We start from the raw sequence: 14,188 nt of genomic DNA, 5'->3' as shown, positions 1-14,188 counted from the left end.
AGAGAGAAGATGTACGAAGGAAAGAAGAAATATAAAGGAAGCGGATAAGAGAAGAGAAGTAGTAAAGGAAAAAGAGATTCAACCAGCTAAGAAACTCAAATGCTGCACACTCGACATGCAAAGCACGCGTTGTCATTTGCTCCCATCTCCTACGGATCGGTTTACGCTCCTCCTTGGATGGAACCAACAGCTTTGGAGAAAGAAAGAAGAAAAGACTTTCGAGCTCAAGAAAACGTTGACTATTCGTGGCTTCTCCCTCATCCTCTTGTCCAAAGAGTTGCCTTGGTTGCCGCAGGGTCACAAGAGAGGTGCTTCCTACTTGTTCTTCCTGCTCGGAATCTCTTTCCCTATGCTCTTTACTTCTAATGCCAACTTCAAGACTCCTCTCGAATGACGGAGGACCCAAATACGTGAGCTGGCATGGAAATGCGTGTCTCGTTACATGTGAATAAATCTCAAGTCTTTGTGCATTCAATTCTGCTCTAAAATTTACGGAATAATCTTTTATTGTGTGCTCTTATTGATTCTGATACTTGATACGTTGATATAAAAATGTTACGATTTCATTACAAATATGGCAATGTCAGAACAAAACCGGATTTTTCTACTTTTTAAAATTTATCTCTTTCATTCAGATGATGTTTTTTTTCTCTTATTTATTTTTTAATTATTTATCAATAAAAATTATTTTTTAGATTTTTCTAAGAAATATTGAAAGATATTGATTTGCTGTCAGCCAATCAAAAATAAAATACCTTAAATTTAAAACATAATTGTTTTTTTGGTATTTCAGTAAAACATACTACCATGATTTTTCCAGCAATTGTGTCTCATTAAATATTTCTAAATGCTAACAGATTACAGTATTTAGATAAATGTTACACTGTCATCAGGTCTATAAGTTTGTTTGAAAGGTTGTTGTTCAAGTTTCGTCGAGTCAAAATGATTTATTCCATGGATTGACTTAATTTGAGAATTGCATCAAAGTGGAAACTTGTTGTAATTTACACTACACTCATTTAGAAGGCAACTTCTTTTCTGTAGAAGAAGTAATTTTATGTGAAGTTGTGTAATTAAAGACGATCGCGATAATTCCACTATTTATATAATAAAAGTTTTAATAACTATTATTGACGAGTTTACTTTTTACAACTTTTCCCTCAGAACCATATACATTTTCATGTCTGGTAATAATTTCGTTATTATCCATATTAAAAGCATACATAAAAATATATATTTTGTAATTTAATGTTGACGAAAGAGTACGTTAAAGTCAACGTTGGGTTGTAAAAAAATTTATATTAATTAAGTAAATAAAATGTTATCGCGTGAAGGTACGAGGGCTACAATTACTTTTACTTTGTTGACGGTTCACTCTCATCACGCGAAATACTTAAGCCGGCGCTTAACTATCACATTTGGGCGGACCGTTTCACGATCCTTTCGGGCTCACGACTCGCCTTCTTCGTGACCCGCACGACGTCACGTATTGGCTCCTACCAATGATAGTGTTTACAGTTTCCGCGAAAGCACCTACTACGGCGCAAACGTGCGCATTATAATCTCCCCCTTGGAAAATATCGCGTGATTTCACTCGTGGCCAATTTGCGCGTCGTCGCCTGAAGATCTCTTATACTTCAAGACTCCTCGGGCAAGGACCATTTAGGACTACGATTGATCATCAATCATGTAGTCTTGTTTCCAATTCCCACCAATACACCGTCATATCTCTCTATTCATTTATTAAACATCTCAATAACTCTATTATTACCATTTCACTATTAATTCACTCTTTCATAAGACTTACAACATTTTCTCTCATCATTTTTCACTTTTTTCTTACTCTAATCAAACAATTATCAATTTTATCATCATTCTAAAGAATAAGAAAAAAAGCTTCTTAGTAAATTTAAATTAAATAATGAAACAATTTGTAGAAAAAAATATTAAAGATAGTTATTATCTTTTTAACCTTATCATTTTTTTTTCTTTTTCAAAAGGATTGAAGGAAGTATTTATTTAAAAGTCAGTTGTCATATGTATTGACAAATAACTAATGGTAATGATGGATAAAAAAATGTTGAAAGGGTTTTAAAAGTTAAAAACAAATGTTATAAATTATTATAATGATGCTTTGTACATTAGAATTTACCACACCTTGTTGAATGAAATGATAGTTTGTTGAATAAATCATTCATTATAGTTCAATACTAATAAACCGATGTTCAATAAATAAAATCATTTCTCAATATTTAATAATTACTTCACTTATAAAACCTATTAATATATTTCTACCAAGTGTTATTCAGATAAATTATTCTCTCAATCTCACTTTAAACACAATCCTTAACATGTGATGATTGTAAGCTAGCATCATAACAATTTGAACTTAGACCTTCTATTACTTTAGGGCAGATATTTTTTGTTATTTTCTCCACACTTTTTTATGGTAAATATTTTTTATTTCTCCCATGTTGAGAAGCTGTTTTTCGATTTTAACATATGAATTATTGAGAATTACAAGTGACTGGAAGCCTCGAGGACGGTTTCACATACTGTTCAAACAAGTGTTTAGTTGTCGTAACGGTGTTCAAAGGGTTTTCTCTCTTAAGTTTAGCATATGCACACCCGGATATCGACTACAAACTCTTCTTCAAGCCTTCTAGCAAGCTTGTCACGAGTGCTTAGTAATATCAGAGCCGAGAAAACTTCCTCTAAAGACTTCCACCAAGTTTTAAAGTTTAAATTTCACTTGGGAAGAAACTTGAGGAAACAGATACATGGAAGATGTCTTGAGATTGGAAGACAACCATCATTTCTTCATCATCATCATCATGAGATCCAGTTTGGTTATTGATGAATACCACAGTTGCCACTGCTTTAAATTATCCTCATTAGTACCTAAAAAAATTCAAAAGAGAGTAATTGAGTTCTACATATAAATACATGGTATAAAATTCTAAAAAATAATCCAACAATGATCTTTGAATCATTAAATAAAATTGATCATCATAAAAGAGCTTGTGAAACACGTGAAAATAAATGGTTGATAATTATACATTGTTGAATAATCATTATTAAAGGTATAAGAATAAAAAAAAAATGAAGAAACAATCTATTTATAAAATAAACATTAAAATATATTTAATTAATTATATACCTCAGATTAATCCGATAATATTTTCTAAATAACATTAAATGTACCCCTCATGTTATTTAAAGAGAAATTCTGACGTAATGGTCAATACCTTAGCGACGAAGGTCTGAAACACTAGACGGCACGGGTCTTCTTCAGCATTGAGTAATGCGGTGCGGAGTGGCGATGATGAGGGGCATTAATATCTGATGAAAACGTCTCCTTTTCATCTTCAACAGCATCTATCCAGGTCCATGTTTCTGCCCAGGTGCGTGGGGAGTGTGAAGTCAGAGCATGATAGTGTCTCTGATGGCCATATCTTGTTGTGAAATTAATAGCTACGTGATATTGTTCTTAAAGTGATAGAAAGGAACTGAAGAATTACCTTGGACACCTTCAGGCTTTATTACTAAGTTGGTGTTTAAATTAATTTTATCAATGAATCCATTTATTTATTTACAACAAGTAACTTCTTTTTATTTATTGATCTAGTAAGTAGTGCAATATCATGATAATCATCTCCCATACAGTTCTCTTGTTGAGCTAGTAATTCAGCAAGAACGATGTTACCATTGATTACATGGAAATTTTCACCCATTCGTTGAACCAGACAATAGCTACGCAATGTGCATCAACAACGACTTATTTCCATTATGAGAACAATAAAGGAAAAAAATCCAATTATTAATTTTCCTAGAAGAGGTGTAATTGTTTTTTTAGAATGTAAGTAAATGAATGTAAACGTAGTAGATTTATTAAATTCTTGATAGTCCATAAATCTTTTAATTTGTTGATGCTTTTGAAAGCAGTGCATTGCATATGAAGCAGTAAATTTTCCACGACAAATAGTCGACTCGTGTGTTATTCAACCAAGCTAATTGTTGAGCTCTCGAATGTCGGCATTTACTTTTTGATTCATTCTTCCACTGTTCTATCTCTTCCTCTTCACTATCGATTAATCGATTATATGCTTGTTCACCACCTGCGTCTTGTCTTTACCATTGAATTACAGAATTTACTATTGCGGTTTATCTCACTTTTATCAATAGGATTGAGTATTTGTGAATGAGGAAAAATGATAAAATCACATAAAGGTATCACTGAGTTCAATTTTAGTTATTCAGTTTTTTTTAAATTCAAGTTCCATTCTTTAGCTTAGTAAAATGTTTCAATAAGTTAAGAAGGCTTTATTTAAAAAAAAAGTTGTAATTTATTGAAAATAGCTAAATAATTTAATTAAAAATTGCTATTTTTATAAACAATATACAATTGTTTAATCACATCAAGTTATTTATAACAATATTTTTAGCAACCATGTTATTAATATTAATCTCACGTACGTACATGCATCTATTTTTAAACCTTCCAATATGCTTTCAAATATCTTAAAACATAAAAAATTGACAATAACTTCCTAATGGGAAGTTAAAAAATATTTCAAAGTAATAAATTTCGAATTAAATTGAAAAGTCTATCTCTTCATGTAGTTTATGACGACAATCTATTATTCAAATAAAAGTAAAAAATTTAAAAGCATATCCAACAAGATTAATAGTAACTAATTAAGATCCCAAATGACATGAAAAAAAATAATCAGCCGTCATGTAGAACGACCACGACAGTAATTCGAGTTCAAGAAAAAGTGAAGTGATTATACCGTAAACCATTGAATTTGTCGCTCATTTATTCGCCTGCTCAGGATCGTCTATCGTATGCATAAATACCTACAAGTTAGATTTTCCCTGTCGTACGAATTCCCGTTTGTACGCGGACTCATGCTCCTTTCCCCTTAAGAGTATGCTTGGTTGTTACAAACGCTCCATGGCTTGTGTCTCGTCGCCGCCAAGATCGAGATGCAAAGAAGTCCCGCGTGCTTTTAAACTTGCCGCCTTCGAAGCGGATAAATTCGCCCGGGTCTTTCGATCTATTAATTCGAGCCGGTCGTTACATTCCTCCCAAGCTCTCCCTATGTCTGCATTTACTTCTTTACCAAGAGAGACTCAGACACGACCTTATTGGCTTTCATGAAGACTTGCCAGCCACGCGAATGTTTCGTTCTCAACATTTTTCTTCACCCTTCTTATTTCTTCCCTCCTTTATTTCGTCATTTTATCCTTAGGTGACATTCAATTAATTCACTCGACTAACGGAAACAAATCTTATGATAAACATCAAAAAGTTGATTAATACTTCAAAATAATTTTTTTTTCTTCATACATTAATTTATCATTTATTCAAAAGCAAAAAAAAAACATTTTCTTTAAAGATTCAAAATACGAAGTTGTTGTTCTTGAAGAAAAAATTTTTTCGTATTTATTTTTCACTTTAGGAATGAAATTTTTACTAGATATTCACTTGGAAAAATATCAAAGCAAAGTGGATGAAAAATAGAGGATAAGCTATATAACAGAAGGTGAGAAATGTGAGTTGCTACGTGACCGATGTCTACACACCGCTGTCAACTCGTTGACATATCGCTCTGATAAACTAACGACGTGCGAAGAGAAGAAGGTTTCTCTCCCACACGACCTTTTCCATATCCTCCGACACGTTCACTCAATTTTTTTTATTCAACAGCTTCAGAAATTGATTAATTTACAACATTATTGTTCTTCCTTTTATTCTATTTTCTCTGTAAATCAATTTTTTTCAGTTGACAGTCCTGATGTAAGATTTTAGATACATCCTAATTCACAATACTTCTTCTTTATTTTTTCAATTGAAGAAATCTACTTCTTCACCTCAGATCATCTTTATTCATCATGATTATTATTAAATGAATTTCTTTTTTCAAGTTTTGGTTTGGTTACAATCTTTTTTTCACCCTTAATATCATTTCTCTTATATTTTTTAAAAGTTACTATCCACTCAAAGCCATTTTTTTCGTGAAACCGAATTTTTTACTTAGTTCTTATTATTTATAATTATTTAGTTAATTATTATTCTGATGAGAAGCTTTTGAGTTGAAAATACACAAATTGAGTTGTCTCGAGTGGCTGTACATTAACATGAGAAACAGACAATTGTAAAAAATTGGAAAAAAAATCAACTTGTAATTTTATGATAGAAATCACTTGAAATTACTCTGAATCCATGTACAATATGATATCGCATAAAGTAAGTTCGTGATCTTATATTCCACTTAACTAACATTACCCTTGCTTGAATATTTTTTTAAATAACCACCACGTCACGGAGGCTACAATTACTAATTTAAAGGCGAGACCAAGTCGTGCCAAAAGCGATCGTAACATCCAACCAACGCCCTCTTTCTCGCGTGCATGTTCTTCAACTTTATGAAATAAATATAAAAATAATAGAAGTTTTGATGGTAAATGTCTTGAACTTTTTCGCTTACGGGGGTGGTTGCAAGTAAGTTTCATTTAAACGCCCAACTTTGTTAGTGAAACTGACCATCGGCAGTCACTAATTATATGGTTGCTTCTTACAGGAGGAATGCCTTTGCAAGGCGTCACTGGCAACACGTAAATTTAGCGCAATGGGAATCAGTTAATCCAGAAAAGACGGCTGGGCTTTTAATATAATTAAAAGGTAAACCTTTTACTGGTGCATTTATTTTTCATAAAAGTTTATAAAGAAATACCGGCGCCTCTGGCTAAAGTTAAAACTCCAATGAGAAATATGTCAGACTTGATTTCAATCAATGTGAAGTTGGAAATTAATAAATATTATGTACAACAGTTATTCATGTTACTTGGTTGGTATTGTAGTTTTAATTGATTAGATAGTCACTCACGTGATCATCGTAAGACCATTCATAAATTTTATTGTTTACACAAAACCATTTACTAGGGGAACAAGTAAGTATTTATGATTAATGATAAAATTATTAACTTTATCAAGTACATGCTTGTGCAATGTTACATTTAGTTACATCATTTTAAGGAACAATAATAGACTATATCACTTTCTCTTATACACATCCTAGAAGTAACTAATAATTAATAATTAGAAAATATTTTATGTAAACATTATTAATATTTCTGAAAATATTATTATTTAAAAAAAAATTAATTTAAAATTGAAAATGATTATTTTGCTTCGAGCTGAACAATCTCTTACACCTGTTAGAGGCTTCGTATTCGTGGAATGGAGCATTCAATGAAATTAAATACAAGTGATTCAGAAATAATTAAGACAAAGAATGAGATATTAAATATTATTTCTTGTCAATATAAATTTTTTCTTATCATTTTGGAATGTAGAATATCGAATATCTCTGTTTATATAAACTGAATTCCCTTCCATCTGTTAAATATAACATCATTGTTTTGGTTCTACACCATGTATGTTTTGAATAAAATTAGGAATTTCAGTTCTGTGACCACAAGTGTCAAGGTTACTTTTCGAATGCGTCTTATTATATTAACAGTTGTTGAAGCCTCTCGAACATAGTTGTGTCGCAACTTCAGCGTGAATCATATCAGTGTTTCGTAAAAATTTAGGTAATATATGAGTATACAATAAATAAATATGTTTTTTCATATTATTAAATTAAAAAAAGTACTTCTCAGAATGGTTTACATTCGTTACATGATATAAAAAAATTACCATAACTTGTATTTCCTGAATTAATAGTAATTAATTGAAATAATAAAAATTACAAAGTATTTTTCAAAGCTAGTATTAATTGAATGTCAAATATTGTGACATAAAGCATGGACGTTTTATTTATCTTATCTGGTGTTCAGTTGATGGTTATTTGGTACTTATTTCAACGAATTAATAAAGGAATATTGTTTTAGATACTAACGTGAACATTCTTTTGTTGGATTATTTTCAAACATCATCCAGTCATGAAGCTCAGTAAGTAAATAATTATCATTAAACTTTACTTAAAACCATATCTTTTTTAAAAATGAACTATTCTCAAAAATATTGTAAATACTTGTTGCAGTGTCAAATATCATTTTATTATTATTTTGTGCTTTCACCATAATCGCAAGTTCCTCAGCTATTCTTCTCCACCCTTCTAAAATCAAACCATATTTGTTGGTAGCTGAGGCATCAAATAATTTTACAAATAAATTCTTTCCGGTAAGGTATTTATATTTTTAACAATTACTTATGTAATTAAATTATTCTATAATTAAACAGTATAAATAATTTCCAGGCTTTATTAGATCACGTTCAAACAAGAAATGCCATTTATTCACCACTTAGCGTCTATGCTTGGATAATTAGCATATACTTTGGTGCTGAAGGAGAAACCCAAAATGAATTGAAATCAGTTGCGTATTTGGCCCATGATGGCGTGAATCTTCAATCCGCATTTCGAACTGTATTGGATTCAATCGAAGTAAGTAATATATAATAGAATAAATTTTTTAATAACTTAAAATATTCATGTATTTTATCTATTTTACAGCGTGGTGAAAAAGAGGCCGTAGTTCGTACAGTCAATTATATCTGGATTGAGAATAAGTTCTCAATAGCTCCAAAATTCAATGAATTTGCTGAACTTTATTGTAGTGTTCATACAGACGTGTTTAATCCTAATATGCTTGAAGAAAGTCTTAATAAAATAAATGCTAGAATTGAAGATAAAACACATGGTCTTGTAAAAAATATTCTTACAATGGGTAAGTTAGATATTGATTTGAAAAATAGCAATCGATATTATTATTTCGATTTATTATTATTATAAATAATTTATTATTTCATTAGATGATTTAAATGGGGCAAAAGTATTAGCAGTGAGTAGCACTTACTTCACTGGAGAATGGGCTCATAAATTTTATTATTCACCATCGACTGAAAAAACTATCTTTCATGTTAGTGAGGCAGAAGGAACCATGGTAAACATGATGCACGTCGTTGGTAAATTTAATACTGGTAGAGTTCCAGGTCTCAATGCTGATTACGTAGAGTTACCTTTCAAGGACATAGAGGTAAAAATTTCATTACTATTTATTTTAATTAAAGAGATTTCATTCTACTCTACCTTAGTTTCTCTAAATTAATCATCAATCTATCCATGTTTATTTTTCATAGCCGTGGGGTCGTAAGAAAGCTATTACCATGTTCATCATTCGTCCTGATTCATTCAGAGACTTGGAGCAGCTTGTTAGTAATTTTGAGAAAATAAATATCTCAGAACTTGACTCTGAACTGCAATCTCTGAATGTGTTTCTGCCACAGTTTAAAGTTGAAAGCAAGTTGGAATTGACACAAACTATGAATGAAGTAAATTATACCATCATTATCAACATTCGTGAATTATTTTAATAAAAAATTCAATTACGATATTAATTTTATTTAATATTCTCTGGATAAAGGTTGGAATTCAAAAAATATTCAACGCTTCAGGTGAGCTGAATCATATGGTCGAAGAGAATGTCACAACACCATTCGACCTTTTTGTGCAAAAAGTTTCTTTGGAGATCAACGAAGTAGGAGCTAACGTGAATAGTGGAGGAACAGGTAATAGAAATTTTTATTAATAAAAATGTTGGTTGTTACTAATATTTATTTTTTCAGTTATTAAACCCCCAGATGCCAATGATTATCCAAAATTTTGGGTGGACGCACCTTTTCTTGCTGTCATTTTGGATAATGAAACTAAAGCTAAGATTTTTGTTGCTCGCATCGTTCATCCTAATGAGTGGCTGTTAAAACATTAATCTTTTTAAAAATATTTCATTTTTATCATAATCAATCAACTTATTATTAATCAATAATTATGTTTTATTCTTAACTTACTTCGAATTACGATAATGTATTATTGGACCATTATTGATAGTATTTTAATGAGTGATAATCTTTGCATGTGGTGTGGGTTTTTATAATTAATTTACGACAATCATATTCAAACAGTATCTTTTATAACTAATATACTGATGATGTACGTTATTCAATAAAAAGCAATGTTCTTTTAATGAAGAATTTTATTATGTTGATACTGATAAAATAAAAAATACAGATAATAGTTTTAATTATTTTTTATTTTTATCATCAGTAAATAAAAAAAAAATACTTGTGAATAATCTATAAGAGGAGTTATAAAATGTTCTTACTTATTTATGAAGTAAAAACTTAGCTTGAAAGAATTGATGCAAAAAAAATTCATTATTGAATATCTATAGGCACGTTTGCGTGTATGAATATCTAAAAAATTTGCACGATCGCACGTAAGCTCATGGCAAGCAGTAAATACACAATGATCGTAGTGTTCGATATACATTTGATAAGCTTAGGTACACGACCGTTCGACCGCTGACAAATCGTTGGGAGATCGGCCGGTCGATATTCAGCGAGAAACCAAAGGGAAAACCAGAACTGATACACGCGAAGAGCAGAAGATGTAGACAGGACAAATCTCAAAAAATAACAGCAAAAATTTTGCAATAAGAATAATTAATAAGAAAACAAGAAATAATCTGCTATATTTGAACCTATGAATATTGAAAAAAAAAAAATAATTATGAACTTGAATGATTATTTTTTTTTAGAAAAAATCAGTATTACAGATATTGAAAAACTCTTTAATTCAATAGATAAAGCAGTTTTCCATGATTTTTCACATTTGATAAAGCAGTCGTAGGCAATGTAAGGTCCAAGGTCCGTCAGGTTCGCACGCTCGATCTCGATAAGCTTGCGGGCGCAACACACCACTGCCTAACCGTATGTGCAGCTTCTAAATACTGGTAATGGCGCTTAATATATCGCTGGAAGATAACAATCGTCGGGAAGAACGACGGCGATACGCGCCTTTAGACGTTTAGTTTGTTCTTTCTTTCTTCAAAGAGACTCTCTCTCTTTCTCTTTCTTTCAATAAACTTTATCTCAAGACCCTAGTAAAAAGATCGTTCGCAGGAGTCTTTGTTCATTTTTCTCATCCCTCTCTGTTTCTCCCATTCGACCTTACTGCTGAAGACTCAGGAGTGGAGGTTTCCTTGCATGCGTTCGATAGATCGGTCGATCGACACGGAGAAATGTATTTACGAGGGAGTGTGTGTGAATTTAACCGAGGGCTACTCATTTCCGGTCATATCGTTCGCTTTATCATTTTCATCAGCTATTTATGTACACATAAATGCAATTATTCATTAAAAAGTACAATAAATTTCTCTTTAATCAAATGCTATTGAGAATAACGTTGTTGAAAACATTTATCATCTAGTAATTATATTGACTTTAGAAAAAAAAATGTCTTAAAGCGTTGTTATTATTAGTAAACCGATACATTAATAAAGTAAGACCAACAGCATATAAACTGATACTCACGTGATAGTGAAATTTATATTTCTCAAACTATTAAGAAATTTGTAATAAGGAATTATGTGTAATTAAAATTAAAATCATGCTGAAACAAAATTTTTATTAAGCTGCGATGTAAATTTATTTACTCAATATTTTTCTATATAAACCATTTTTGTTGTTAATATTCCTAGTGACCAGTCCTGATGCAGAAATTTTGCGTCAGATTGCCATTCAGTGTCTGACGTTAAATTTCCTTCTAAATCAGGAAAATAAAAACCGTTGAAAGTTATTAGTTTTAATCATACGAATAAATTATTGACAAATGTAGAGCAAAAGACAACTATTCTATTTCTGTTTTAGATAAGAACGAAGGCACGTGTAAAAAAAGAATATTTATAATCATTTGATTTCTATAAATAATCAATCGATTATTTTGAATATCTTGTATTAATATTTTTAATCGTTTTTGATAAAATAAATGATTCGAAGTCGTAAGATATTGATATTCTACATATAGAATCATAATAGATAAAAAAAAATACCAACACAAAGAGATAACTCAAAGCAACAAGTTTGACACATAAATATAATGATTAATGATGTAATGACCATTTGGTGTATGAACGACACGAAATTTTTATGATACGTTGGGTCTTTAATGACACGGCAATTGCCACGAAGCTGCAATTATTCAGCTGAGTACGTTGGACGCCCCAATGACGTCATCAGTGTGGCTTCTCACGCTCTACGATCTTCAGATCAAAAAATATACGGCGAGTTACAAGAAAATATATAAGTTTAAAAAATAATAAAAAATAAATAAATGACTGCTATAAAGTCGAAAAAATTTCTAATATCAAAGTGATATATTTTTTTTGATTTGAATTTTTTTGTCATAGATCTACTCAGATAGGCTGATCTCGATGGTAGACTAAACGAAACACAATACTCTAATTCCAATTTCACCAAATTATCATAACGATCCTCATGTAAGAAGATTGAGGTCGATTTCTAATTCCCGCAGAGTCCCCTGGAGTGTATCCATAAATTGTGGGCTTTACGCGCGTTTGCTTAGTTTTTACGACCCGCCCGTTTATATATTTGAGAGCGAGACTAAAGAAGAGGAAAAGAAGTAGACGATCAAAGCAACGGGATAGGAAATGAATGAATGTGACCAGGAGCAGTCCATTTGAGAAACATGAAATTTATAATTCGTTGGATATATGTATAAATGAGTATATTTAAAGAATGATGGAATAATTTCGCAAGACAGCTGGAATCTTTAACATGGACCTTATTAGTATGTTAGCTACGTGCTCGAGCTGACTTTTAAACTGATTTCCATCAAATCGATAAATTAAGAACAAATTTTTATCAAACATTTATTTTATTTTTTTTTTTTTTTTTATCTCTTCACTAATCATTGGAATATTTTTTTACCTACACATAGAATAACTAACGATACAACTAAATGAATAATGTTAATTTTTATGACATTGCTTAAAAAATTATTCGATTAATCGATTTGTGCGCATGCGTATACTACATTATCAACATTATTTATACTCTACAACAATCACCTAACGTATCGGAGAGCAAAAATTTAAATAAAAAATATTTGATTTAAATTAGTGAAAAAACTGATTCCATATGTTTGATTTTTATCAATGGAAAATGTACACAAGTGTTGTACCTGATTTCCAGTCATACGTTTTTGATCTATATAGATCAAAATCACGCCGAAATTATCTTTTATTGGTAAGTACAGTGAATAGATAAATAAATAGGTAAAAAATCGTAAGAAAATTATTTCATAGCTAAAACAATATTGACTCTTCTGAAAATGTAATTGATGATAAAACAATATTATTTTGAAAGTCTGTTCTATTATAGATACAGTAATTATTACTGTAATCATTACATAGAAATTATTTAATCGAATTAAATCTTCCGTTGACGTAGGCCAGATGTAATGAAAAGTAAGCAAATATTCATGAGTAGTAGATTTTTCGAATGAATGCTTGTATCGATTCATTAAATTGGGACTATCAATTTTATCATATTTCTAATAGATGTTACAACTAAAAAAAAATAGAATAAATTATCAAAATAAATTGAAAGATATTATTAATTCTTAAAAGATTTTTTCCACGATCATGATTTGTCTGTAAAATATTAAAAAATGTATCTACGATAGAGTCTCATGAGATATAAAATAGAAAGCTACACTGGATTGCAATAAGAAAAATTTGATAAAATTTTTTACTCAAACATTTAAATGTATAGAGTATCAAGAAATCTCATATTAGATTTGATCAGAACGTATTAATCGATTTCTATCGAAACGTTCAGTGTTCCTCGTAAATTAGCTTGACCCGCATATCATGAGGTTGCCCATCGGCCTTTCAAATCCGCTTTATCTTCTCTCTCTGTTTCTTTATACATAAACGAACGATAACCGTTAGAAGACAGACTAAATTTATTTAACCGAACTCATTTGAGTCGTAATAGGAACACTAGTGGGATGAGACACCAAACGAAAAACAGATTTCAAAATAAATTCCATGAATTTCATTTATTTTATCTTTATATTTATTACATTATTTATTTGCTCAATTCATTTGTTGTATTTTATCTTATTTTTTTTTCTCATTCCTGTCGAATAAGCAAATTAACGATGATTCATGCAATAAGTCATTTTATATTTCTCAGTTTGGATTTCATTATAGAAAATATAGACGTCACTTTAGTAATAATACGACGTCTGAATAAAATAAGGAAATCATTGCAACAGGCATTGAGGCGCAAATAAGTCAGGAAAGGCATGAA

General features: G+C 30.6%; 1 protein-coding gene across 2 annotated transcripts; it reads left to right on the top strand.

The window, feature by feature from the left end:
- Positions 1 to 6,860: 6,860 nt before the first annotated feature.
- On the top strand, positions 6,861 to 10,040 carry LOC118065956 (ovalbumin-related protein X). 2 transcript variants are annotated; one of them, XM_035081598.1, is made up of 9 exons: positions 6,861 to 6,957; positions 7,903 to 7,963; positions 8,055 to 8,194; positions 8,271 to 8,456; positions 8,526 to 8,739; positions 8,825 to 9,048; positions 9,152 to 9,343; positions 9,436 to 9,580; positions 9,638 to 10,040. In XM_035081598.1, exons 2-9 carry the CDS (start codon positions 7,954 to 7,956, stop codon positions 9,778 to 9,780), a joined length of 1,254 nt encoding a protein of 417 aa, XP_034937489.1. In that variant the 5' UTR covers positions 6,861 to 6,957; positions 7,903 to 7,953; the 3' UTR covers positions 9,781 to 10,040. The 2 variants fall into 2 exon arrangements, with proteins under 2 accessions (XP_034937489.1, XP_034937488.1); XM_035081597.1 differs by lacking the exon at positions 6,861 to 6,957 and adding an exon at positions 7,465 to 7,602 and having other exon boundaries at positions 9,638 to 10,039.
- The last annotated feature ends 4,148 nt before the right edge of the window (positions 10,041 to 14,188 follow it).

Source organism: Chelonus insularis, unplaced genomic scaffold, assembly GCF_013357705.1.
Source record: "Chelonus insularis isolate UGA/USDA-ARS -01 unplaced genomic scaffold, ASM1335770v1 contig_324_pilon, whole genome shotgun sequence".
Taxonomy (NCBI): Eukaryota; Metazoa; Arthropoda; class Insecta; order Hymenoptera; family Braconidae; genus Chelonus; species Chelonus insularis.
This window is presented reverse-complemented; position numbering and strand designations above follow the sequence as displayed.